The 27,052-nt window shown below is 42.2% G+C and overlaps 1 protein-coding gene across 4 annotated transcripts in view; it reads right to left on the reverse strand.

Moving 5' to 3' along the window:
* Positions 1-27,052, reverse strand: part of Pitslre (cyclin dependent kinase 11B pitslre) — a 60,379-nt gene that overhangs the window by 10,733 nt on the left and 22,594 nt on the right. For 2 of the 4 annotated variants that reach the window (XM_065429137.2, XM_065429136.2), the window contains 6 exons: positions 23,040-23,150; positions 8,052-8,129; positions 6,418-6,627; positions 5,725-5,846; positions 5,336-5,563; positions 2,008-2,115 (listed from right to left, as the gene is read on the reverse strand). In XM_065429137.2, the coding sequence (XP_065285209.1) occupies positions 2,008-2,115; positions 5,336-5,563; positions 5,725-5,846; positions 6,418-6,627; positions 8,052-8,129; positions 23,040-23,150 (857 nt within the window). The remainder of the gene's footprint in view (positions 1-2,007; positions 2,116-5,335; positions 5,564-5,724; positions 5,847-6,417; positions 6,628-8,051; positions 8,130-23,039; positions 23,151-27,052) is intronic. The other 2 variants (XM_065429139.2, XM_065429138.2) reach the window with 1 other exon arrangement.

Genomic DNA, 27,052 nt, shown 5'->3' on the forward strand with positions numbered 1-27,052 from the left:
TCCGAGACTGGGTGGCACATTGGAAAACATAAGCTAGAGGCTGTGTTCTGGAATTTGTCGTATCTCGCGACCACTAGGTACAAACATCCCCTCCTAAAGTGCTGTTTAAAAGGCTGTTATTTGAAAAAAATCAGGCAATAACCAGCCCTGTAGCTTTCCCCCAAATTGCTTCTATAATACATATGTACTACTCATTCACAAGGAATTTACCCAAAGTGAAATTTCATTGTACAGTCGAATCCACTTATAACAACATTCAAGTGCCACAAAAATTCCATTGTTGTTGTAACCAATAACTGTTATAACCGGGTTGCATGAAAAAAATCAAAATAGGAGATGGCAGAGCCAATGTGAGAAAACTATAATGGCGGGAAGGCCAGTGCCCCTTCCCACCACCTTCCTCCATCCGGCTGCTAATTGTGCTCACTCATTTAATTGCTTCCTGGGTGCTCTGATCATGTGTAACAAGCTGGGGCAGTTGTTGTTAAAGAATGGCATTGCTATTACAACTGCAAAGAGGGGTCCCGGGTGGCAAGTGATACGCGAGCACCCCCGAGGCATTGCTTCGGAGGCCCCAATAAAGATTGCAAGAAGGCTACTGCAGCAGCCTGTCAGCTTGAGAAATATAGAAGAAACACTCAGGCAAGATCGCCATAAGCATCTCGCCACATACTTCTCACAGGCTTGCATGAGAAAACCCTATGTTCGTCAGCCTTGCACACTTTATGCGACGCTTGCTGACATCCTTCTCCAAGGCATCCAATGCTCCACGTAGTGCAGCGGAAAGTTCCTCATGAAAAAGAAGCCCTGGAGGGACTGAATCTTCTGCCGACTCTCCCGTGAGGACAACGTTGAGGTAGCCTGCCCTACCGCATCATCGCTGTCATTGACCGTTGCTATCTGATGCAAGCACGTTCAAGACGATTGCCTCATTGGTTAGAAGCACTCAGTTTCCAAATCTATAGACGTGTGCTTTCTTTTCACCGGCAACATTGTGCATTGCTGATGATCAGTAGGCGGGTCAGCCATCTTCCATTTTGGCGGCAAATCAAACGAGGCTCAGAAATCGCGTGGCCAGGAATGATTTTGATGCAGCTATCAAACAATAACAAACATGAATATGAGTGATTAAGCTGTTTGCAGAACTGTGCTGAATGAGGAACCAGTGAACAACATACAAGCAATCTGCGAGCACCGCAGTTGGCATGGTCCATTCGCGTTTTGGGTGGTGAGGCGGTGTGGAGCTAAGGGCGCAACCCATTCATGTTCAGAGGGGCGGAAGGGCAACGGGAGAGAAGCACGCGGAGATGGCTGCAAAATGAGTGCATGTCGGCTGTTGGAGTAGCGGCCCAGCGTGCAGCGGCTGAATTTCTTATTTTCTTTTTTTTTGCTTTTCAAGGACTTCATATTTCACTACCTTTTGGCTTGGACTCCCAGCAGCCAGACTTCATCATTATAACCGATAATGCGGCATCGGGGCATCGTGGTAAGCGGGCTATTTCACCATGGAAAACATAAAAAATTTGATGGTGCAGCAGCCTCTCATTGTTATAACCAATATATTGTTAAAACCGGTATTGTTATAAGTGGGTTCGGCTATATGTAGCCTTTAAAGATGTCCAACGCTTTGACAAGTCATTTTAAAGAAGGGTCGTTTTTAATAGCTTGAAAACAAGACACTGTCTTCAATAATGAGCAAACTTTCCTTTACGGCACAGAAATATGAAAGGTGCAAACACACAAGAAAAAGACAGAGAAAGAATCACTAAACAAGCCACCTCCAATCATACCAAAGATGTTGAGAGAATTGATTGGCTTGACTTTTTGAATGCACATACGTTATGGCCAAATGTCTAAACAATATCTGCCAACCTCAGGCAAGAATAAGATTTAAAATTATTTTGAGCAGTTTGTGAAATTTAACAACTGCTGAGGCATTTAGAGGCCGCTATGAACCTTGGAAAAGAATGCAATGCTACATTGAATCACGTAGGAACGGTAACCAACCTTGACCCCAAGAAGCAGTTCTGGAGCACGGTACCACATGGTGACTACAATGGGAGTGTAGTGCTTCAGGGGTGACCCATATTCTCGAGCCAGACCAAAGTCACCAACCTGTAATAGCAAAAAGATATGCTCGCTGTAACACAGGCGCTTCTGACCTATAACCCAAAGCTACAAATTTAGTATAAAAGACTGTCAACAATGTTGTAAACATTATGAGAAGGCCCGCAGAAACGCGAATTCTGAAATCTTAATAGCTGTGCGTCAGCGCTTTTCCTTGGCTATGCAATCCATTTACACTTATGCAATTTAAATTTTCGAGTGTGTGGGATTATGGTGCAGTAAGGATTCAGGATTCGTGTCCTTCCTTCCCTTTGCTGTTCATCACATTGGCCGTGTGGTGGAGACAATATATTTTATGCAGAAGATTTGTGAATTGATCCTTGTGCTGCAGCACAGAGTAATTCCACCTCACTTTCCTAGTAAAAAACACAAGATGTGCTTCCAAGGGGCCACATACCTTGGCAGTCCCTGCACAATTCTCAATGCGTTCACAAAGCAACAAGTGCAGGCAACTTCATATTTTGCAAAATGTTAAAGTTCCAAACGTGTACCTTTTTGCCTTCATTCAGTTGCACTGAGGATTCACCTCAATTAGAAGAGAAAAAGAGTCAAACTGGTCTAAAAGTAACAGGTCAACCTAGAAGCAGTAAGGGTAAAAGCAGAAAAATTCGGGCTGGTACTTGTAAGCAAATATGCAACCTTAGAATAGAGAGATGAAGATGACATAGAGGCAATGAACGAAACTGTAACTAGGCTGGCTTCAGAGGCAGCCATTAAAGTGAGAGGCAAGGTTCCAAGGCAAACAGTAGGCAAGCGCTCCCAAGTAACAAAAGATCTAATAAAGAAATGACAAAGAATGAGAGTGGCAAACTCAAGAGATAAGATAGAACTCGAGAAACTGTCAAAACTGATCAAGAAGACGAAAATGAGTGATATTCGAAACTATAATCTGAAAAAGACTGAAGAAACAGTAAAAAATTGACGCAGCCTGAAATCAGTTAGAAAGAAACTTGGCATAGGACAAACCAACATGTATGCACTGAAAGATAAGCAGGGTAATATGATCAGCAATCTCGAAGATATATTAAAAGCAGCAGAAGAATTCTATATGGACCTGTACAGTACCCAGAGGAGTCAGGATACCTAAATTAGAAACAGTAATGAACAGGATACAGAAACTCCTCCAATAACTAGTGATGAGGTCAGAAGGGCCTTGCAAGACATGAAACGAGGAAGAGCGGCAGGAGAAGATAGAATAACAGTCGACTTAATCAAAGACGGAGGAGACATAATGCTTGGAAAACTGGCGGCTCTTTATACGAAGTGTCTATCGACTGCAAAGGTCCCAGAAAACTATAAGAATGCAAACATTATACTAATCCACAAAAAGGGAGACGTTAAAGAGTTGAAAAATTATAGGCCCATTAGCTTACTCCCAGTATTATATAAATATTTACCAAAATAATCTCCAATAGAATAAGGGCAACACTGAACTTTAGTCAACCAAGGGAACAAGCTGGCTTCAGGAAGGGATACATTACTCTACAATGGACCACGTCCATGTTTCTAATCAGGTTATCGAGAAATCCGCAGAATACAATAAGCCTCTGTATATGGCTTTCATACATTACGAAAAAACATTTGATTCAGTAGAGATACCAGCAGTCATACAGGCATTATGTAATCAAGGAGTGCAGAATGCTTACGTAAATACTTTGGAAAATACCTTCAGAGATTCCACAGCCACCTTAATTCTACACCAGAAAAGAAGGAAGATACCTATAAAGAAAGGCGTCAGACAAGGAGACACAATCTCTCCAGTGTTATTCACTGCGTGCTTGGAAGAAGTATTCAAGCTACTAAAGTGGGAAGGCTTAGGAGTAAGGATTGATGGTGAATATCTCAGCAACCTTCCATTTGCCGATGACACTGTTCTATGCAGCAACAATGCAGACGTGTTACAACAAATGATTGACGACCTAAACAGAGAGAGTGTAAGAGTGGGGTTGAAGATTAATATGCAGAAGACAAAGATAATGATAAATAACCTGGCAAGGAAACAAGAATTCAAGATAGCAAGTCAGCCTCTAGAGTCTGTGGAGGAGTACGTTTACGTAGGTCAACTAAACACTGGGAACCCTGACCATGAGAAGGAAATTCACAGAAGAATATAAATGGGTTCGGATCGTGTACGGCAGACATCATGAGCTCCTGACTGGGAGCTTACCGTTATCATTGAAAACGAAAGTATACAATCAGTGCATTTTGCCGGTGCTGACATACAGCGCAGAGACTTGGAGGCTGACAAAGAAACTTGAGAACAAGTTAAGGACCGCGCAGAGAGTGATGGAACGAAGATTGCTAGGCATAACGTTAAGAGACAGAAACAGAGCGGTCTGGATCAGAGAGCAAACGGGTATAGCCAATATTCTAATTGATATTAAGAGAAAAAAATGGAGCTGGGCAGGTCATGTAATGCGTCGGTTAGATAACCGTCGGACCATTAGGGCTACAGAATGGGTTCCAAAAGAAGGGTAACGTAGTCGAGGACAGCAGAAGACTAGGTGGAGCAATGAAATTAGGAAATTCACGGGCACTAGTTGGAATTGGTTGGTGCAGGACAGGGGTAATGGGAGATCACAGGGAGAGGCCTTCGTCCTGCAGTGGACATAGAACAGGCTGCTGCTGATGATGATAACCTTCTTAAACTAGGGTAAGAGTTTGGTCATTCAGAGGAGTAACAGACACATGGTGCTTCTGGTCCTTCCAGGTGAAATGCTAACACCTGTACCAATTTTCAACCTTTAGCATTTAGCATACAACCCGCACACAGTATGCAGCGTCGAAACAGTACATTTTTTTTTCTAAGTTTAGCTATTTCGCATTTGGCGCAACAGGGGACATGCAACAAACTAATTTCTATGTTTTTTTTTTAATTATGGGGTTTTACGTGCCAAAACCACTTTCTGATTATGAGGCACGCCGTAGTGGAGGACTCCGGAAATTTCGACCACCTGGGGTTCTTTAACGTGCACCTAAATCTAAGCATACAGGTGTTTTCGCATTTCGCCCCTGTCGAAATGCGGCCGCCATGGCCGGGATTCGATCCTGCAGCCTCGTGCTCAGCAGCCCAACACCATAGCCACTGAGCAACCACAGCGGGTTGCAACAAACTACATCACATGGACCATGTGCAGCAGCTATCACAGTGAAAGCTACAGAATGCCTGGTTTATAGCAGTGCACTCAGCTGTCAGCTGTTAGCCAACCTTTAGGATGCCCTTGTGGCTGAGCAGGAGGTTGGAAGTCTTGAGGTCCCGATGAAGGATCCAGTTGTCGTGGAGGTGGGCCACTGCCTTGAGCAGCTGAAGCATCAGTGTCTTCACCTCGCCCACTAGGAATGGCTGCTTCATCACTTCCATCAGGCTCTTTAGGTCATGCTCCACGTAGTCCATCACAATGTAGATCTTGTCCATGTTGCTGCCAACGACTATCTCCTGCAGTGAGTGCAAGAAAGTGCAAACGGCTTCAGACATCACAGCAAAGTGCTCTGTCCCCAGAAGTTCTATCGTAGTTCATGATAGAATGACATATAGCCTCGGAGGCTTGTGGTAGAGGAAGCAAGGGTTAGCAAATGGTGAAACAAAATCGCACTCACTCGAACGGTGACAATATTCGGATGCTGCGCTTTGAGGAGGGTGTTGATCTCTCGGAGGGATGTTATTGGAAAGCCTTCTTTCTCTTTTTCCATCTTCAGTCGCTTCAGAGCCACAATCTCATCTGGTGAGCAAACAACAGTCAATCGTGTGGTTAATAATGAACCGTTTGAACCTTGCTCAGTTTACTACTTACAAAAAGGGAGTTATTTCAATCATACTCTACAATAGTGTTTCCATACAATCTTACTCTTCCAAAATGACTTAGTGCAGCAATCACTCAAATAATGATAATTTCAGGTGCTACAATCCTTTTCGTGCGAAGCACAATATGAGTGTTCCAAGCACGTAGGACGCAAAAAATTGGTGCAGTTAAAGCACAGGCTCCTGAAAAGTGGCCATGACCAAGTGGCATAACACCTTCTTTCTCAACAGCACATGGTTTCGCTAATCAGTGGAGCCAAATAATTAAAAGCAGTAGTGGCTCATTTTTAATTCACTACAACCGATGTAGAATGTTATATTAATGATCTCTCTGCACTTCCAGAATTTTGTTGCTGACGTCTGCCTGCACAAACCAGCTAAGGAAGTCCTCGAAGCTGTTTAAGCAGCCTGTTCCCTAGGATCCCTCCTCACGAACCAAAAACAGACAAATAAACTTCGAACTGCAATTTAGTCTAGATCTCTGAGCTCACCTGTCTGCTTGTCTCTTGCTCTGTACACAACGCCGTATGTGCCTTCCTCGATGCGGTTGAGACAGTGGAACTCTTCAACACTACGACAGCCCTGAATGGCTGGCAAGTATGGGGGTAGCTGAGTGCCATCGTCGTCTTCGCTCAGTGGAGAGGCCTCACCAGTTGTATTGACATTCACTGTTTCTACTTTCGGTGTGGCTTCTTTCATTTCTATAATATGAAGGCAAGTGAAAACACATTATTTATCCATAACAACCAAGCAGACCCTGCGTTATGCAGGCAGTAACACAAGAAAGAAAGAAAGAAAGAAAGAAAGAAAGAAAGAAAGAAAGAAAGAAAGAAAGAAAGCACAGCCATTACAAACTCTAATACTTTCTTTGTTTTCATATTGCCAGGTTTCAACTTGAGAACTATTTGTTTCATGGTGATGAACAATGTTCAATGAGTAACTTGGCCAATATTACTGTTGCACAACCTCCTTGCCATCTCTCATCACTTCGAAGCAGAGAAGCACTGCACTTGACTTAGGCAAATGGGAACATAAATGCAGATGTTCGGTGCCATCCCCGAGGAGCAAGCAGTGTTCACTGCAGTAAGTACGCCCCTAATTATAACAAAATAAAAGGTGTGGTGCTGGTGAGGTGCTCAGTGATGGTGCAAGTTCCTCTGTTGGCTAGGCAGATATGTGAACAAGGGTCGGGCTTGTTCGAGTTGGCAGTTCATAGCAAACACAAGTGCAGAGCAGAAGACGAGGATACAGAAAGAAAGACACACACAGTACCATGTGGATCATTCTTCCTAAATTCCTGTCTTACGCACGGTGGTTATTTTGCAGATATGCGCCTAGCAGAGCAGGGTACAGAGGCAGGGTCAATGAAGAAAATAGTTTTACGAAAGCACAAGGCAAGCGACAGTGGCAACAGAAGCTTTGTATTTTAGCATACTGCGGCACTGTACCTCCAGCTCAGCACACGAGTGAAAGTTAGGTAGATTTTGTACAATACTGCTGAGTTCTGTGGGATAGACCAGCTACTTGCTAAGTATGACTCCGTAAGTACCAACTAGTCCTACACAGATCTCAGGTTCTCGTTCTAGTTACTGATTATTGAACTGAGGAAAATGCTTAACATTGAATGATTGCTTAATTTAGTGGATATATCACTCTTGCCATTTTTGCTTTACCACATATCCCCCAGACATCAGAGGCCAATGCGTAATATTCTGGGGAATGATGATGTAGTCACATTGGAACCAGCAACCAAGATTAAACAGGTTAGTTGTAAATTTGAATGCTAGAAAGTGTACAGTTGAATTCGAGTGTTAGATAAACTAAAATTCTAAATTTAATATCGCACTGTCTACAATAAACTAAAACTAGCCTTACAACAAAGCATCTTGCCACCTACTACATTGCACCAACAGAGCAACGTGCAGGGAGGGAAATTTAGGTCACATAAAACCTCTACGCGTTATGAAAAGTGGTCAAAGTAGTTTACTGACAACTCCCGCACATCACAAACACCCTTTGTGAATACGTCTTTGTTGTCTTGTGCACTCACTTTCGAACTTATTCAGAAATTTTTCACACTTCTTCAGAAGCTTTTTGAGATGATCAGTATCAGTTCCTCTCTTACCCACATCTGTACCATCAACTTTTCCGTCTTCCGAATACTTTTCGTCATCCTCAGAGTCATCTTCACTGCTGCTGCTATCTGAAATGATAACATGCGGACAGCATTCATTAAGCACCATAAAAGTTTTATGGTCACTCTTCATAATGAGTGGTCGCTGCACCAACTGTACAGATTTGCCACTATCAGAAAAAGCAAGCTTCAAACATTTACCGCTATAGCACAAGTAACACTAGCAACAATCATAATCAGGAGGGATAGAAGGTAGCTTTGTGACCGATGGTTGATGGACCAGACTTGAGATGCATTTTATAAATTCAAGAGACCGTAAATGCAAAGATTAAGTCTGACCATAAAGTGTTATGTGCTCTTAGATAGCCATAGCGTCGCTTCTACTAAGAATATAGCTTCTGTGAAAAACGTGTCAATGTGGGACTATATCCGGTACCACTGGTGTTGAAATACAAAACCAGCTTCTAATAACAAGCCTCACTAACAATTAGTAAATAGTAGCCAACCAACACTAATAAAATGAGAATTACACTGCTTTTTGAGTATGAAAACAGAGCTTGGTCAAATTCACCATTCACTGTCTTATGCCCTTCTCTTTAGCCAGCTGCGAATGCTATTTGAGAGAAAGCGGCACCTTCTCTGTGCTAACCTCTGAGGTGAGCTGTGCAGCACATGATATTTTCTGTGCACTTACAAGTGGATGATGCATCTGCACCTATTTTCTTGGGAAGTCAACAAAAGACATGCTGTCTTGAATTGAAATTATCTTAAGGACCTTCACTTGGTGCATAACAAATGCTGAAAGTTTTTGATAACTACAATCTACCACCCTAGATGGACTTGTAATTTGCCTTTAGTGTCCCTTTAAAGTAGTAACCACTGAAGCAGACAAGAATGCAGGAAGTTATAGCACGAAACTGACCCATTACAGAGATTAAAAAAAAAATAAATTTCATTGACTTGCAGTAATTAAGACAGCAATTCCGCTTGAGAAGGTGCTAAAACTTGAACAGACAAGATGCAACGAATTTTATGGACACTGAATATCACAACTGCTGCTATCACTCCTTTTGTTTCTTCAGCTCATTTTCAAACTCTGGCCTTGTAGATGATTTCCCAAGGTGTACCAACACTCAAATATCTTCAAATATGGGTGAAGAAACCTGAATGAAACTTACAAGGACTTCAGATACAAGGTGTGTCTGAAGGCAAATGCTGTAGTCAAAATGCTTTTAGCGGCGATGTTTGAGCTGGTAGCATGTCGTAAAGGAGATAGACGTCTTTCTCCCCCCCACCAGAGTGCTAGGAATGCCATGGGCAATCACCAAGTGCAATGCGGCATTTGCAAACTTGTGCCAGACATTAGGGGGAAAAAATAAGTCAGTTTTCTATGAGTGCTTCCAGTTATAGTAACAGAAGCCAGGCAGCAAAACTATGGTGCCAGCAGCCACAAGCAGCATGTACACAAAAGCAGTGGCAGGTTTATTCTTCAGTAGTTGAATACAATAATCATAATCTGATTAAAATTAAAGTGCGATTAAGTACAAAGGTGCCCCTCAGTGTTCTGGAATTACTCCTGTCCTCTTTAGTTGATCCCACCATCCTTCACTTGCAAATTTCTTAACCTTACCCACCCATCAACCGCATTTCCTTGCTCTATTCTGTTGCTCTGTTTTACAAATCACATGACTTGCCTACTACACTTTTTCATCTCACTCTTGACCAGAATACCATCTATCCATGTTTGTTCTCTAGTCTATATAATGCCTTCTGGTGTCTCTTACTGTTACTCAATCATTTCCAGTTCTACTGTTTGTTGCACGGTCCTAACCTACCTTTCAACTTTCTTTTCCTCTAGATTTTGCTCTATGTGAGCTTAAAGAAAGATGTCTTAATATATACCTTCATCTGCTCTTGTCAAAGTCATCACACTCGTTATCACATTTTATATGAATGAATACATCTTTGATCACATTGGATGGCCCAAGGCCTTAGCGGGGTGAAGGGAAAGAAGAAAAAGGTACATCAATGCTAATATTGATCCCGCAGGGCAGCTTCTACAACCCCAAATTCTACAGCGCAATACAGCTGCTGCTCGTCTTGCCTGAGGGGTACAGCCACTTTTTAAAGACCAGCACTGTCTTGGTCTTGTATGGATTCCAGAGTCTATCGAGGCCTGAACACTCCCACAGCAAGTGTCCAATATCTGGGTGGCTGTCCGTAGAACAACACACATGGTGCAAACATTGACCTTGGTGCGGACACCATTGAAGGAGCCTCGCTAGAAGTGCGTCCATTTTGCGTATACATCTGCAGTGCGGGTGCCATGAGCCTGCAGCCGCTGTACGAGAATTTGCGCTTCATGGGGGAGACAATCGCTCCAGCCCCTTCTCAGTTGCTGCGTCATGGGGGAGACCACGCGGCAAGTTGTGGTTGTTTGTAAGCACTGTAGAGCACCAGCATCGCCTAGCCTCTTGCTTGAATTGTTTACACACCTCCGTGTGCTCCAGCAGGTGAGAAGCATTCAAGGCAGCACATTTTCACATTGCTCATGATGATTTTATCTTTACTTTGCAATGTTAATTCTGTTAGCTTACTCTGTGTCTGCTTATTCTGCTTCAAGTTTGTACCTCTGCAGTGCTACCCAGTTGTTCCTATTATTCTACATTCAAGCCTTGTCTTGTGATGTTACATTCTTACAAAGTTTAACAGTTCTACAAGCTGAAACCATGTTGTAAAGAAATGGCCTTATTAAATTATTCACGGCATTGGACCGACCCTGTACTTTTGATTCATTATTTCCGTTGAAGATTCATTCATTAGATATTTTAGGTGTATATTTTACAGAGAATATCACCTGGATTGAGCATATTAACCACGTAACTACAAAGTTATTGCAAATTACTTGTATTAAGCATGATCACTGCTTCTATCTTTCCAAATCAGTAAAATCAATTTTCTACAATGCACCCTCTTTACATAATTATGAAATTCTCAAATGGGCCACAACTATTGCAGAAAATATATGTGAGCTCACAGTTCTACAGAAGGCAATAGTGCAATACTCACTCTGTGCCCTTGCGCACACTGCTGAATTATTCCAAAATCACAAATTATTCAGATAAGATCTATGTATGATTATAAACTCTGTCGTTGGCTTAAACTTGGACTAATTAATAAGAACAACTCATTACCTAGGCTGGCACAATTAGAAGAAAACTGCGTACTCGGACATCCTGAACCATAATTAGTAAAAAAATGACTACATACATGTGTCAAATGTTGAATCATATGTTGCTTTCAATATTAAACAAATTATACCCTGAACAAAACATCTGTATTCTAACATTACAAGAGATTAAAAAAAAATTATTTCTGTAGTTTCTGTCCATACAAGTATTTGCTGACGGTCTTTATATATTGCAGCATCTTCTCTATCTGTGATATACTATATACAGTGTGCCGATATACTGAGCTTACTTGCCACTCAGCATGACCATGGGTGCAGTGTGTATCAGGCGCATAGCCAGGTTTTTTTTTGGGGGGGGGGTGAAGGGGGGGGGGCTAAGGTTCCATTTCTCCCAGTTCAGTTTCCTATGCTTGGCGCATAAAAATACAACTATTATCTTGAGCAAGCGCTTGGTCTGCCCGACGGCACGTACCATCCTGTACTTGTCTAGGGAAGGCATTTGAAGGATATGCACCTTTATTCATAGGCAACGTGCCAGGCATAAAAGGCAGCAGGGCACAGACTGGAAAAATTTGGGGGCAGGGGGGGGGGGGGGGGCTCAAGCCCAGTAGTCCCCCCCTTCCTGGCTTCGCCACTAGTGTGCATCGTACGTGCTTAGTCAGACATTTAGTGCTGTAAAAAGAGCAAACACTGTTGGTGGAGTGATTCCACATTTGGTCACAGTATCCTTTTCAAAATGCAACTTGAAAACAGACTTGGTCATTTCTCTCTGCCCTTATGAACCGAATGTCTCTACGCGGTCCTTAACTTGTTCTCGAGCTTCTTTGCCTATCTCCAACTTTCTGCCCTATATTTAGCACCAGCAGAATGCAGTGATTGTACACCTTTGTTTTTAATGATAATGGTAAACTTCCAGTCAGCATCTGAAAATGTCGGCCAAATGTGCTCTTTATTCTTCTTTGAGTTTTCTTCTCATGGTCAGGGTCCCCTGTAAGTAACTGACCTACATAAACATATTCCTTCATAGACTCTAGAGGCCAAATGGCAATCCTGTACTCTTGTTCCCTTGCCAGGCTATTGAACATTATCTTTGTCTTCTGCATATTAATCTTCAACTCCACTCTTACACTTTCTCTGTTAAGCTCCTCAATCTTTGTTGTAATTCAGCCCCAGTGTTGTTGAACAGGACAATGTCATCTGCAAACCGAAGGTTGCTAAGAAATTCGCCGTTGATCCTCACCCCTAAGCTTTCCCAGTTTAACAGCACGAATACTTCCAGCATGTAGTCAATAGTATTGGAGAGATTGGGTCGCCTTGACTGGCTCCTTTCTTGACAGGTAACTTTCTACCTTTCTTGTGGAGAACCAAGGTAGCCATGGAATCTTTGTAGATATTTCCCAAGATATTCACATACACATCCTGTACTCCTTGATTACGTAATGCCTGTATGACTGCAGGCAGGCACGTACCCAGGATTTTTTTTCGGGGGGGGGGGCCACCACCTCCATCATCATCATCATCATCATCATGTTTTATGTCCACTGCAGGACGAAGGCCTCTCCCTGCGATCTCCAATTACCCCTGTCCTGCGCCAACCGATTCCAACTAGCGCCCGCGAATTTCCTAATTTCATCGCTCCACCTACTGTTTTGTCGTCCTCGATTGCGTTTCCCTTCTCTTGGTACCCATTCTGTAACCCTAATGGTCCAACGGTTATCTAGCCGGCCCATTAAATGACCTGCCCAGCTACATTTTTTCCTCTTGATGTCAATTAGAATACCGTCTATACCCGTTCGCTCTCTGATCAAAACCACTCTCTTTCTCTCTTAACGTCATGCCTAGCAATCTTCGTTCTATCGCTCTTTGCGTGGTCCTTAACTTGCTCTCAAGTCTCTGCCCGATATGCACTGGCAAAATGCACTGGGAAATGCACTGGAAAATGCATTGGCACTGGACATATTGCACTGGCAAAATGCACTGATTGCACACCTTACTTTTCAATAATAATGGTAAGCTTCCAGTCAGGAACTGGCAATGTCTGCCGTATGCGATCTAACCTATTTTTATTCTTCTGTGAATTTCCTTCTCATGATCAGCGTTCCCTCTGATTAATTGACCTAGGTGAACGTACTCCTTCACAGTCTCTAGTGGCCGACTGGCCATCCTGATCTCTTGTTCCTTTGCCCGGCCATTTATCATTATCTTCATCTTCTGCATAATAATATTCAACCCCACTCTTACACTCTCTCTGTTAAGGTCTCCAATCATTTGTTGTAACTCGTCTGCATTGTTGTTGAATAGAACAATGTCATCGGCAAACCGAAGGTTGCTGAGATATTTGCCGTCGATCTTTACGCCTAAGCCTTCCCAGTTTAATAGCTTGAATTCTTCTAAGCACGCAGTGATTAGCTTTGGAGAAATTGTGTCTCTCTGTCTGACCCCTTTCTCTATAGTTATCTCCCTGCTTTTCTTGTGTAGAATTAAGGTATCTGTAGAACCTCTGTATATATTCTAACGCGAAAGACGAGTCAGTAAGACGAGAAACTATTTACAGAACATATTTACAACAACGGTTGCAGCGCTGACCGATTAGATTCACAGCGCGAGCCCAGTTCGTTCTTCCTCCTCTTTTCTGGAGTGATGGTGCCTACGCGCCTCGTTCAAACAAACAAATGCCTCACGCATGTAGCAATATTTTCCAAGCTTTTTACGTAATCGTTCTGTACTCCATGATTACATAGTGCCTCTATGATTGCTGGTATCTCTACTGAATCAAATGCCTTTTTGTAATCTATATAAGCCACATAGAGAGGCTTATTGTATTCTGCAGATTTCGCGATAACCTGATTGATGACATGGATGTGATCCATCGTAAAGTATCTCTTCCTGAAACCAGCCTGTTTCCTTGGTTGACAAAATGCAGTGTTTACCCTATTCTATTGGAGATTATTCTGGTAAATATTTTGTATAATACTGGAAGCAAGCTAACGGTCCCATAATTGTTCAATTCTTTAATGTCTCCTTTTTTGTGGATTAGTATAATGTCTGCATTCTTCCAGTTTTCTGGGACCCTTGCAGCCGATAGACACTTCGTATAAAGAGCCGCCAGTTTTCCAAGCATTATGTCTCCTCCACCTTTGATTAAATCGACTGTTATTCCATCTTATCCTCCCGCTCTTCATCGTTTCATGTCTTGCAGGGCCCTTCTGACCTCATCGCTAGTTATAGGGGAGTTTCTGTATCCTGTTCATTACTGTTTCTAAGTGAACTATCGTGACTCCTGTGGGTACTGTATACAGGTCAGCTTAGAATGTTTCCGCTGCTTTTACTATATCTTCGAGACTGCTGATGATATTATCCTTCTTATCTTTTGGTGCATACATCATGGTTTCTCCTATGCCAGGTTTCGTTTTTACTGATTTCAGGCTGCGTTCATTTTATACGGCTTCTTCAGTCTTTCTTATGTTATAGTTTCGAATATCAGTTATTTTCGCCTTGTTGATCAGTTTTGACAGTTCCGCGAATTGCGTAACGCTGTGCGGCCGCCAGTCCCATACAACCGCGTAGAGCGCAGGACTCTGCGATTCTAGACGTACTGCGCTCACTGCGAAAGGTTAGAAAAACACGCACATAAGCACAGCAGAGAAGTGGCTATGTGAGGCGGTTCGACCGATAACTGTAAAAGCGTCATTCAAAACAAGTAATTGTTCTCCACTTCTGGCGGCGTTTTCTCTGCTTCCTTTTTAAATAAAAAGATGTTGATCCATAAATATTCTCATAAACAACGGTTAACTTTTTTATTATTTGCTTTTGCTTGCAGTTTGGTAGTTGCCTTGGCTCTCTCCCTTAGTAGATCGCTTAATTTCTCAACTCCTTGCAATTTTTGTTTCCAGTTGCCAATTTTGCACGAAAAGTGCTATACAGTTAGGGAAAAACGGACGAGGCAACGGGCGACAGTCATCTTGCTTATGGGTTTAAGGGTTGTTGCAGGGTTTCAGGATGGACGCTCTTTCACATTATTTTATTTCCCACCTTATCTAACCCATATCACGTGTATATGATTCCAGGCATCTGCCAGCGTCGCGGCGAGCCGTAACGCAAGGAAACAATGAAGCAAAGGGATAAGTTAAACGCAATTGGCGTTTTCTCCGGCCGCAACTCGTTCCATGAGAGTACAGACCAACTGAGTAACAGCCGCATCCCTCTCCTGGTCTCAGGATCAACCTAAACAAAGAAGCCTGAACTAACAAAAGCAACAGCTATGCGCGTGACGGTTTAATAGATGGTGACAACTGAACGCATCTCGAGTTAATCGCGCGGGTGGGGAATCTACGAGAAAACTGTCCTTCACATTACAAGAGATGCCGATAACTACCGCCATATAAAAGGAGTGAAAAAGGCAGCATAATGCTGACCGATGAACAGCTGCGAAGTCTCAACATTGATCTGGCGGCGCTTTAGGAATGTGTGAGGAGTGGTGGCGTGGGTGGGGAGGGGAGGGGGGGGGGGTATGCCACATGATTTCGGGGGGGGGGCCGGGCCCCCCCGGGCCCCCCCCTGGGTACGTGCCTGACTGCAGGCATCTCTACTGAATTAAATGACTTCTTATATTCTATGAAAGCCATATAGAAAGGTTGGTTGTACTCTGCAGATTTCTCGGTCCCCTGATTGATGACATGGATGCGATCTATCGATGAATATTTCTTCCTGAAGCCAGCCTCTTCTTTTGGTTGACTGAAGTGTTGCCCTTATTCTATTGGAAATTATCTGGGTGAATATTTTATACAATACTTAACGCAAACTAATGGGCCTACAATTTTTCAATTCTATGTCTCCCTTCCCTGGTACACTTGAAGTTGTGAGGCATTGCATATAAAGAGTCACAATCATTTCAAGCATGACACCTCCTCCATCTTTGATTAAATTGACTGTTATTCCTTCCTCTCTGCTGCTTTTCCCCAGTTAGAAGGGTTTTGCAAGACCCTTCTAACTTCATTGTTAGTTACAGAAGGAGCCTCTCTATCTTGTTCATTACCACTTCGAATGAAGGTAGCGTGGCTGCTCTGGGTACTGTGCAGGTAAGTATAGAATTCTTCCACTGCTTTTACTATATCTTCTTAACTGCTGATGATATTACCCTGCTTATCTTTTTGTGTATACATCTTGACTTGTCCTATGCCAAGTTTTCTTCTCCCTGATTTCACGCTGCATCCATTTGTTATTGCTTCCTCAGTCTTCCTCACATTATAATTTCGAAAATCCCTTACTTTTTCCTTGATCAGTTTTGACATTTCCACGAATTCTATTTGATCTCTTGAGATCACTGTAGTATATGTGACTGAATGCAGGATCACTCTCACACCTTCAGTGAAACTTGTTCCCTGCTGTGTTGGCCAGCATACTAATGTCATGCAACGATTGTGACACATCTTAACTGACATAAGAGGTGAAATTAGGTAGGACATGCTTTCATACAAAAGGAAGAAGTGTGTGGGTTTGTGCAGTGCAAGGCAGAGCTGAATGCAAAGTAAAAAATAAGTAGTCATATGAGAACACCATGCAGAAATACGAAGTGGGTAGCACATGTGGGTGTTTGGAATGCACCCTTGCAATCGTGGCGTGGCTATTTTGCATGAGCATGACCTAGTCGTTCATACTGCTAGGTTGCCCTTAATACAGCAGTAATATTCCTCTCGCATGCAAGAAAAAAAAATTTATACAATAAATTCAGTTATGTATGTACTTACGGTACTATAAGTCTGCTCAAAATCTTCTTTGCTTACAGAATTCAACTCATGATGAAGAAGAAATTACGGCCACTGATTTACGAAATTGATTTACACTGATTTAAGAAATTACGGCCACTTTTTTTTAGTGTGATCAAGGAACCCGTACGGGTCCCGAAACGTCTCTGTGTGTTTTTTCACCTTGACTTGGTCAGTGGCCGTAATTTCTTCATCATCATGTTACCTGACCAGACGAACTTTCGTCGAACTCTTGACTATACTAGAATTCAACTCAACATCAGCTGCCAATCCAATTATGGCAATTTCGCCAATACACCTTTCCACTGTCTACATACGGATATCAGAAAATGCACCTTGCGGACGGTTGCAAGTAAGCGCATAAGGTGGGTTGCTGCACCCTTGACGGTGATTTTTCAGCTGTTATTCATGCACAGTCGCAACATGTATTTGGATTGGATATATATGGATATATATGGATTGTGGTGGCACTGGGGGAGCTCTAGTTTGCAAGCACCACAGGTGCTGACAATTTCACTCCTTTTGCATCACTATTTTGGCACTATTCTATAGTCCTCTCTCACTTATTATGCTCACCTGATTCACACCTGGCATTTCCTCTTTCTGTGTCTTTCCCGGGCTGCCCTGTTTCACCTGTCACATTCCCATGCCTATATCTAGCGACTCTTCCCACATGATTTTTTTTTTTCAATATTTGATAAGTAAATGTTTGGTGTCACAATTATCGCAACTTTACAATAATGTTTTCTCTCATCTGTACAACCAGCTAACTCTGAAATTTATTCCCACAAACAGTCACATGCCTAATTAGTTGCACTCTATTTACTGCACCTAACTAACTGTGCTCAGTTAATCAGAATAAGTTTCTGTTCCTGCAAAAACACATGGGTAAGAGCACAGACATTCTAAAACTTGCTAATCCCTGATTGATTATTCATTGATTAATGGGTTTTATTGGTGCAAGGGCCAGTTTTGGCCAAAGAGCGCCAACTGCCAATTGCTCTTGCTTGCTGCCCATTGTACAATAATATAAAGCATCTGTTTCACTGAAAGCAAAGAACACAAGTCTAGACTGACAATTACACTTACACTTGCATTAAACGTGACTGTTTAAACGGTATATGAAAAGGAGATGAGCTTTCTGATGCGAAGGCTTCCGTCAATTATACATGACCTCTGATGATTGCAAAGCCTTGGTTTGCGAGCTTTGGTGGGCAATTGCCTGGCTGGATTTTCATGTTTATGCTTTGCCTGTCAAAGACATACAATTTTCCTGCATTCTATGAGAGCGAATAATAAAGTATTTGGCCCTATTATTTTTTGCCAAATTACAGCTGTAAATGTGAAGTCAACATATCCATTCCCAGCGGTAGAACTTTCTTGGACCGGCCCGGCCATATCTGCTGGTAGCTCCGTGGTATGGCACTGCTGTCAGTTGTTAAAGATGGTGGTTGTGCTTCACACATCCACGTCGTATAGCAAGTAAGTGTGATTTGTTTTCCATAGCGCAAGGGACGAACGCCCATCAAAATCCAGAGGGAAATGCAGCCCACCAATGGGGAAAGGGGGTCTCGCTTTGAGAAGTGTGAGGGGGTCATGTTGCAAGCTCGCAAAATGCCATGAAGACTTGCATGACAACGAGCGTTTCGGGAGGTTGCATGCATCGCTGACTGACGACAACATTTCTCAAATTTAGTGCTGTGATGGGACAAATGGCTGAACTGGTGTGGGGCCATGTGGAAAAATAGCGTAAGGTAAGTAGAATAGTCCTTATATTTGTGATCACCTGAATGAACCGTATTCTGGCTAATAAAAAAATAGGGCAAAGACTTTCTGATTCACCCTCATAACAATGACATTTCTTTTTTTGATTCTCTCTCTTTTAGCTGCATTTGTGCGCTGTGATTTGCATGCTGGCTAGTGCAATATCTTGCATATTTTTTTTACCTTCTTGCTGTTATTGCTTACCTTTCTGACTGTTTATTCATTATGTACCCCTTGTCTACGAGAAGCAGGTAGGCATTATGTCACTACTAGAGGCCAGTGCCCGCTATGACTATTCTTTGGTTGTTTTCCCTTGCAAACCAAATAATGATAACTGCAAGTTGGTGCCTGTGATGCAATCTGTTGTTTCCTGCTGAGTTTATGTTCTCATGCTGTGCCTACAAATACCAACATAAATTTTCAATGCTTTCCAACTCCAACGAAATTTCTTTATCAGTGCCTCTCTGGAAGAATACAAACTTCTGTTAATTCAAACAAAAATACGAGGGCCCCGCACTATGGTTCATGCGTCACAGGCATGCTGTAGGAGCTACAGAACCTTTCTTGCAGAGCCAACATTCATAATAATAAAAAAAATATTGCATCGCTTATCAGTAGCAAGAAAAAAAAAAAGATTGGTACACGATCTGACATAATATCTACTCCATATGTCAAAGTCATTACGTAGCACAGTTCATACAGTGTTTGAGACAAAACTTCAAGGATATTCAAGGCCTTTCAGGGCCCTGTCAAAGCTTTTTCAAATGTGTAGAGTGGCATCCCATGTAGCAATTTTATACTATAATGTTTCGAAAACATTGTAGTTAAACTTAAATAATGAAGTTGGTAAAATCAGCGCTTCACTGTATTGAAATTGAACCTTTTATGCAAACAAGTACAGTCACTGACGAGCTTTTTCACAGAAGGGGCTGTAGAACTTTCTCAATGATTGAGCAATCGAGAGAAAAAAGCAAAAAAAGAAAAAAAAGGAAGAAAAAAGCAAGACCTTTAATGAGGAAAAAAATGTGTCAAATTTGAGTTGCTGATTAAAGAGACTGTTTCATGCTGTCGTGTCAATGATATCTTTACATAGATAATATGGAATGACGCCTGCAAAGCTTTTGCGTCCACTCCGCCGCCACGGCTAGTAGGGTTGCTGCTATCTTGACTCCCGCAGGCTTTGCCCCCACCACAAAGACAAGGCATGAAGGCCATGTATACGCTCAGTCAAACCGGTGTAGTAATATTCAAGTGCAAAGAAAATTCCATTGTTATAACTGATAATTGTTAAAACCAAGTTGCATGAAAATAGACGGGACAAACCTTGAAAGATTTTAGACAGAAGTACAGTACTTATACAGTACAGTACTTATAGCTGCATTACCATTTTTAACTACAATCGGATGCAACAATGAGCAGCCTTAGCACCACTTACTACAATGTTCAAATGCCCCCTTCTTGCCTATAATGATTATACATCTGCCTACTTGGTGTCTGTGCCAAAAGAAACAAGAACGTGAATTTCCCTGCCCCCACCCCCTTAAATAAAAGGGAAAGTGAGCCGCCAACCCCGCCCTTATGCCATGCGCCTGATGTGACAGGATTTTGCTGCAGTGCGCGCCTCTTTCTCATCTGCCTTCCACCCCTCTGAAACACAAGTCCGACAGAGGTGACAGGGAAGGGAGAGGTGTGAGAAGGTGTGACTGTGACGTAGGTGTGCCGTGAAGGGATTTGACATGCAGACGGCGGGTGGGATGGCTCGCATTTTTTGACGCAAAGTATTTGTTGCCTCTTTTTTGCCCCTTTGCAGTGGATAGGTAGGTAGGTCCCTGCCTCAACTCACTTTAAATAAATAGAAAATGATGTGTGACTGATGGTGGCAATCAAACCTCAGCTGTGAAGCACAGCAGCTCAATGCTTCAACCATTCGGCCATGATCGCATGCATACTGCTCTCGTTCCCAAGGTAGCCAGCTCTTTGAAACACTCAGCGCAAGCACCGCGTGCCACTTCTTCAAGTTTTTTCTTTGTGACAGCTCGTGTTTTGAAGAGGTGCGTGAAAAGGAAGCGCACAGCTATACATTTGGAAACTAAGTGCTTCTAATCGATGAGACGATCGTCGCAAACATGCTTGCATCAGATAGCGATGGTGAGGATGGCGGCAATAATGTGGTAGGGCAGGCTGCCTCAACATTGTCCTCACAGAAGGCCCGGCATGATTCAGTCCCTCCGGGGCTTCATTGTTACGAGAAACCTTCTGCTGCACTACGTGGAGCGCTTGGATGCCTCGGAGAAGGATGTCGGCAAGCTTCGAGTAAAGCATGCATGGCTGATGGACATGGGCTTTTCTCGTGCAAGCCAGTGACAAGTACGTGGTGAGATACTTGTAGCAATCTCTCCTCAGCGCTTCTTCTGGATTTCTCAAGCCGACAGGCTGCCGCGGTAGCCTTCTCACAACTGTTAAAAGGCCCCTTTTGGGGCCACCAAAGTGATGCCTCGGCGGTGCTCACATATTGCTTGCCACCTGTGACACCTCTTTGCAGTTGTTATAACAGCGCCATTATTTAACACCGACAGCCGCGGCTTGTTACATGCGATCAGAGCACACAGGAAGCAGTTAAACAAGTGAACACAATCAGCAGCTTGGCGGAGGAAGGTGGTGGGGAGGGGCACTGGCCTCCCTGCCTATATAGTTTTCTCGTATCAGCTGTGCCATCCCCCAATTTCGATTTTTTTCATGCAACCCGATTATAACAATTATCGGTTATAACTGGAATTTTCGTGGCATTTGAATATTGCTTTAAGTGGGTTCGACTGTACATGCCTACCTGCCGCCGCTGAGTAGAGAAATTTTTGTGGCTATATTTAAAGTGTCCCACTCCACTAATGTGATGTCCCACTCCTCGATATAGTACAGGTGTAAACGGATACATTTAATTTCCTAGGTATACTTTGTGGCACAAGGTACATTATTGAAAAGGGACAGAACAAAGGAGGACAGTGAAGTGCTAATGGCACCAAGCGCCAATAGCGCTTCACTGTCCTCCTTTGTTCTGTCCCTTTTCAATAATTTATTTTGTGCCACAAAGTGTACCTAGGAAATCTAAGCACTAACTTGCCCAAGAAGAAGTCCTTTTGGAATACATTTCATTGTTTGCATTTTTTTAAAAACATTTTCAAAGAAAGAGCTCTTGTTTTAATGTAGGGTAATGCCTGGTGCGAATTCAGAGCAGTCCCTTTTGTAGTTATGTCCCAAGTGAACTAAGCAATAATGTAATATGTAAAAACTGTCCCATTCCTCAAGCCTCTACTCTACACTGCCTTGTGTAGCTTCCCGCAGTGTATAGAAAAGTTTTCGGAAAAAAAGAGCAACTTCTAGAAAATTCATGAGACTCTAGCAGCTGTACAATCATAGATGCCCGCAAATCCATTTTGTCTATAAAGAAGTACTTCTCTTAAGAATCTATGCACCATCAAGGCTGTGTCTGCCAGTCCTACTGGCGCTATCAGAGTGTACGTGCATGCTCAAGTGGTGCATCAGGAATTTCAATCTTAGACAAAATAAATAAATTAGCCAGACTAAAACGAAGCGAGAAAGAAGACTGTCAAAACATGCTGATGCTGATATGTGTCAAAAGTGTAGTCACAGGTTACGGCTGTACATTCACAGATGCTAGCAAATCCATTTTGTCTATAAAGAAGTAGTTCTCTTAAGAATCTACACACCATCAAGGCTGTGTCTGCCAGTCCTGCTGGCGCTATCAGAGTGTACATGCATGCTCAAGTGGTGCGTCAGGAATCTCAATCTTAGACAAAAGAAATCAATTAGCCAGACTAAAACGAGGTGAGAAAGAAGACTGTCAAAACACGCTGATGCTGATTTGTGTCAAAAGTGTAGTCACAGGATGGGCAATGTCGGAGAAAGTGTACTTGATGCCTTTTTTTCCCCCTCAAATATGTTCAAAGCTGCTAATGGTAATGAATTATTAATGAAGCAAGTCTGTGTTAATGACTCCTTCGCTGTAAAAAAAAATTTGCCCAACGTCAGTTTCATTAGCCTTCTAACACACAGTGCAGGAGTACTAGAGGAATTCGAATTCCCGCAAGTTCACCAAACACTCTAGCTCTGAGCTAATATAAAAATGAAAACGATACAGAAGCAAAACAAGAATAAAGCCCCAAATGGCTGCATAGGTGTGTGATCGTCGCAATGATAAACACGAGTGCAACCTTGCACACGCCATTAGCATGACAGTGGTACCTCGATGATGTGAATGCTGGTAGTCTGTCTCCTCTTTAACGAGTGCTTTCAGTGTGGCTCTCAAACGAGCATGGCGCTCTTTACTGTACAATGGATCGCTCACTTCCAAGTCTGAAATATAACACACCAAGAATCCCTTTAGGGTAGGAAAGCAGAGCAGAGTTTCATTGTGATGAACAGAAGTAAGCGCAAAAACTGCCACAAGCCAGAAGGAGGCCAGTTATGCATGACAGGCAATCAAGCAGTGTGAGATGTGTACTGATGATTCTGCACTTCGTTATAGGTAAAATTGTGAGGCATGCCACAAGTAGCGCAGTCTTGGTTCCCTGCTTTAAGCAATAAAGGAATGCTAATGATAAACAACAAATCAGTTATGACTGATAAAGTGCCCTTTCAAAATCTTCGTTGATTTACCACTACAGCTAAAATTTATCTTTTTCATTAGTGCCCCTTTACGGCATGCAAAGTTACCCATTATGACAATACTCTGTCTCAAGTTTTTTACTCCTGAAGAGACATGCAATGTTAAAAAGAATATATATATATACATATCTTAAAACACAAAGTTCGAGGCTTTAGATTACTCTTGTAAAACTCCATTTGCATTTAGTTGACAGGAGGAGCTTGATTAATAGCGAATAAAATGAAAGCAAAGGTAATGTTTACCATTTTTGTTCAAGAACTGCAGCAACAACAATGTCTTTCTGACACCGCAATTCCAAGGTAAAATTAATATGTATTTGATGCCTCTTTTACATACATTGAAAGATACAAAAGTCACTAAATGTTGCCAAATTAGTGAGTTTTTATTTACTTTGTAACTGTATGCAATGCTCTTTTATCAATAAACAACTGACTAGACTCCCGTGGACAATGCCAACTTCTGTGATGTCTTAGCTCACACAGCATGTCCGAGCTGTTGTCGCCACCTATATTTTCTTTCTTTCTTTCATTTTTTTTTTAATTTCTAGTGCACCATGCCTATGCTCATTCAAAAAATGTGCTCTAACAATAAAGTTATACCTACGCACTGTGCAACTATGCAAAGTGAAAGTAAGTGATGGCGAAGAGTCCTTTAGATGTAAAAAACAAACAAAACAGAATAAATAAGATCTGGCCCATCTGAAGCATTGAATGCTGATAAGCGTCCATGGAAAGCCACCAAGCCCAATCCATTACACTTCTAATTTTAAAAAGCGCATTTAAGTGAGTTTTTCCTCATAACAGCATTTACAGGCCTGAACAACTGTGGTTGGACCAACAAAAAAAAAAGATTTAACATAAGACCAAACATGCACAAGATAAAAAGGGCTTGCAAACTGTAAGTCCGGTGTGCACTCATCATGAGTGACATGTATGTCTTCATCTTATGCTGCGTTTTTTTTTTTTTCCACTGGTTCCATCACAGTCATCACATTATGTACTACACGCCCTGCAACCAGCCATTATTATCAACAGGCCTTACTTTGGCAGCTACTATGTCTGTTTGTATCAGTCATTAGACTAGTAAATCTGGTCTACAGCTCTCTAGCAAATGTAGAGATGCAGTACAATGGCTTCAAGCAGCTGACAACTGCCTGTTAGAATAGAGAAAGAAAGCTGCCTTATCTGGCTTCACTGACATACTGCAAGAAAACGTTCCTTTACATATCATAATTTAAAAAGCACAGAGTTCGGTGATGGGTAGGTCGTTCCAGTTGAAGCTGTTCGTCGAAAAAACAAATATAGGGAGATTAGAACATGAAACATTGAAGCAGGTGTCTGTAGGAGCAACAAGCAAGACATTTTAGGAGCGCTCAGCCTGTTTGTTCACACTTTAGAAAAGAACCAATGACTTAAAGAAATAAACTGCAATATGCCATGCAAGAACCTGCGGCAACAACAGTAATAAAGCTGAAGTTATCAAACACACATTAATCAATAGCACATGCACGGGCAAACATTCCCCCCCAGCAGAGACTGACACAGCATGCAAACTGCGGTAATAAAGGTTGCATTCTCAACTTAACACTTGGTTTGCTCGTCGAACAATGATAAAATGCACAACAAAGGTTATTGATATCGATCATTGCAGTAAGGTAAGCCCCGTGCACCTGAAACTCTTTGTCCTGAGGTTAGCTGCAAAAAAGAAGGCATTCCTTGACCGTGGCAGATATTGCAGGAAAATAAAAAATAAAAATAAAAAAGAAGCCCAAAAGCAGCAAAAAGCCAAAGCAGATCAGCACTCTTTGCAGAAGAGGCACAGATAAAGCAAATAGATGAGCAAGAAGACAGTATGTGTGAAGCAGAGAACGCATATCTTAGTGCTTCTGCAGCCATTTCACATGGCACAACATTGATTCTAATTATGCTCAAAGAGAAATTAAATGAGAGTGCTGCTGCATTTCTCCTGGCTGAGTTGATATGCGGCAGCTGTAGTGATTGCTGGGACAGAGAAGAGACAATGTATATCTTGACTTCATGATGCATGCACCTCTTGGGTACTGAAACTGGATCATGCAAATAAGTGCCTTAGCTCATTATCTTGGACACTTGGAATTTGCAAGTATTTTTTTGCTGAAGTAAAGGTAGTTTGAACCTCTACTTATCGAAAAAAAAAAAGCAAGTTGAAAGTATCGTACCGTCATTCCTATAACAATTGCAGCTGCTCCCTGCTTGGTTTCTTAAATGGCAGCGCTTCTGTATAGAGCTAAAACTCGATCTAACGATACCCACTTTTATGAAGTTCCTGATCTAAAAGAAATTTCCATCCCACAGCAAGTACCCATAAGGTTCGATGGTGTCATCAACCCAAATTAATGAAACTAGTTAACATTAAACCCGATTTAACGGAGCTTTTCCGGAAATAAATGAATAAAAAGAGCTGTAGTTTCTTTCTAATTTTGATGCAGATGGGTTTTTCTTTGAGCGTGTGCCTAGTCTAATGCTATCGTGGTAAAACATCTAGACACCCTAGTCACGGCCCTAGCTTTATTTTGATGAGGCTGTACGCTGCGCCCATGCATGGAACAATGGACTCGGCAGTCGCTAGCGTTCTTACGCACCAGATGGCACTAAGGGCAGCGATGTTTGGCCCCCTTGCGGACTTTTTACACGTGCAGGCGTGGGTTAGTGGCAAATACAATTCCGCGGCACCTTTTGGGTGTCGCTATGTTACAATTTTATATTTCGACGGACCGAAAAATCCCCTACTAGACTTTCCAAATGTCCCTGATTTAACTAAATAATTTGAGCGTGGTCATCCCTTTGTTAACTTGAGTTTTAACTGCAGCTAGTTTGGGACACAGCTTTCAATCTTAATGGTGGCATCGCAATGCTACCTTGAAAGCCCTTAATAGCTTTTTTTTTCACAAGTGGCTTTGAAGAATGTATGTAGCACTACAGTTATACACTGTCTCAGTAGTTCCGTGCAATGCAGAAGTTACAGGCGCCTTGACCAATCAGTAGGGCAAACACAGCAAATGGCGTTTTTTCGGACAGGCCTCAAGTTTTCAAGACTGTCACCACCAGGTTATATAGGCATATATGTCTGGCGTAAACTTGATCTAGACAAAGCACATGTCGAGATAGGCGCTGACTTATGGTTTTACCACATCATATGACAGCTACTTCTACGATGGTTAACGATTCTACCAATGATCTATTTCATATACCAAATGCATTTAATGAATATTTCCAGTCTGTATTTACTCATGACAAAAGCATCCCATCAATGACATTAATGTTACCAAAGAAGGTATTTTGAACTTAATATTGAAACTCTATATTAAGTCTACTGGGCCTGACGGCATTCCGAACTTGTGTTTGGTACGGTACTTATTATGGACCTGTCGTTACCTTACTGTCATATTTCACAAGTCCCTGGCATCCTCTGTAGTACCCTCATCCTGGAAAATGGCTCAAATTCTTCCTTTATTCAAGATTGGTGACAAACACATTACCGTACTTACTTGAATCTAGGCCAACAGTTTCTTCCTTTTTTTTCCAAATGATCATATACCAAACTCTAGGGT

The sequence above is a fragment of the Dermacentor albipictus genome, chromosome 2, assembly GCF_038994185.2.
Source record: "Dermacentor albipictus isolate Rhodes 1998 colony chromosome 2, USDA_Dalb.pri_finalv2, whole genome shotgun sequence".
In the NCBI taxonomy this organism is placed as follows: Eukaryota; Metazoa; Arthropoda; class Arachnida; order Ixodida; family Ixodidae; genus Dermacentor; species Dermacentor albipictus.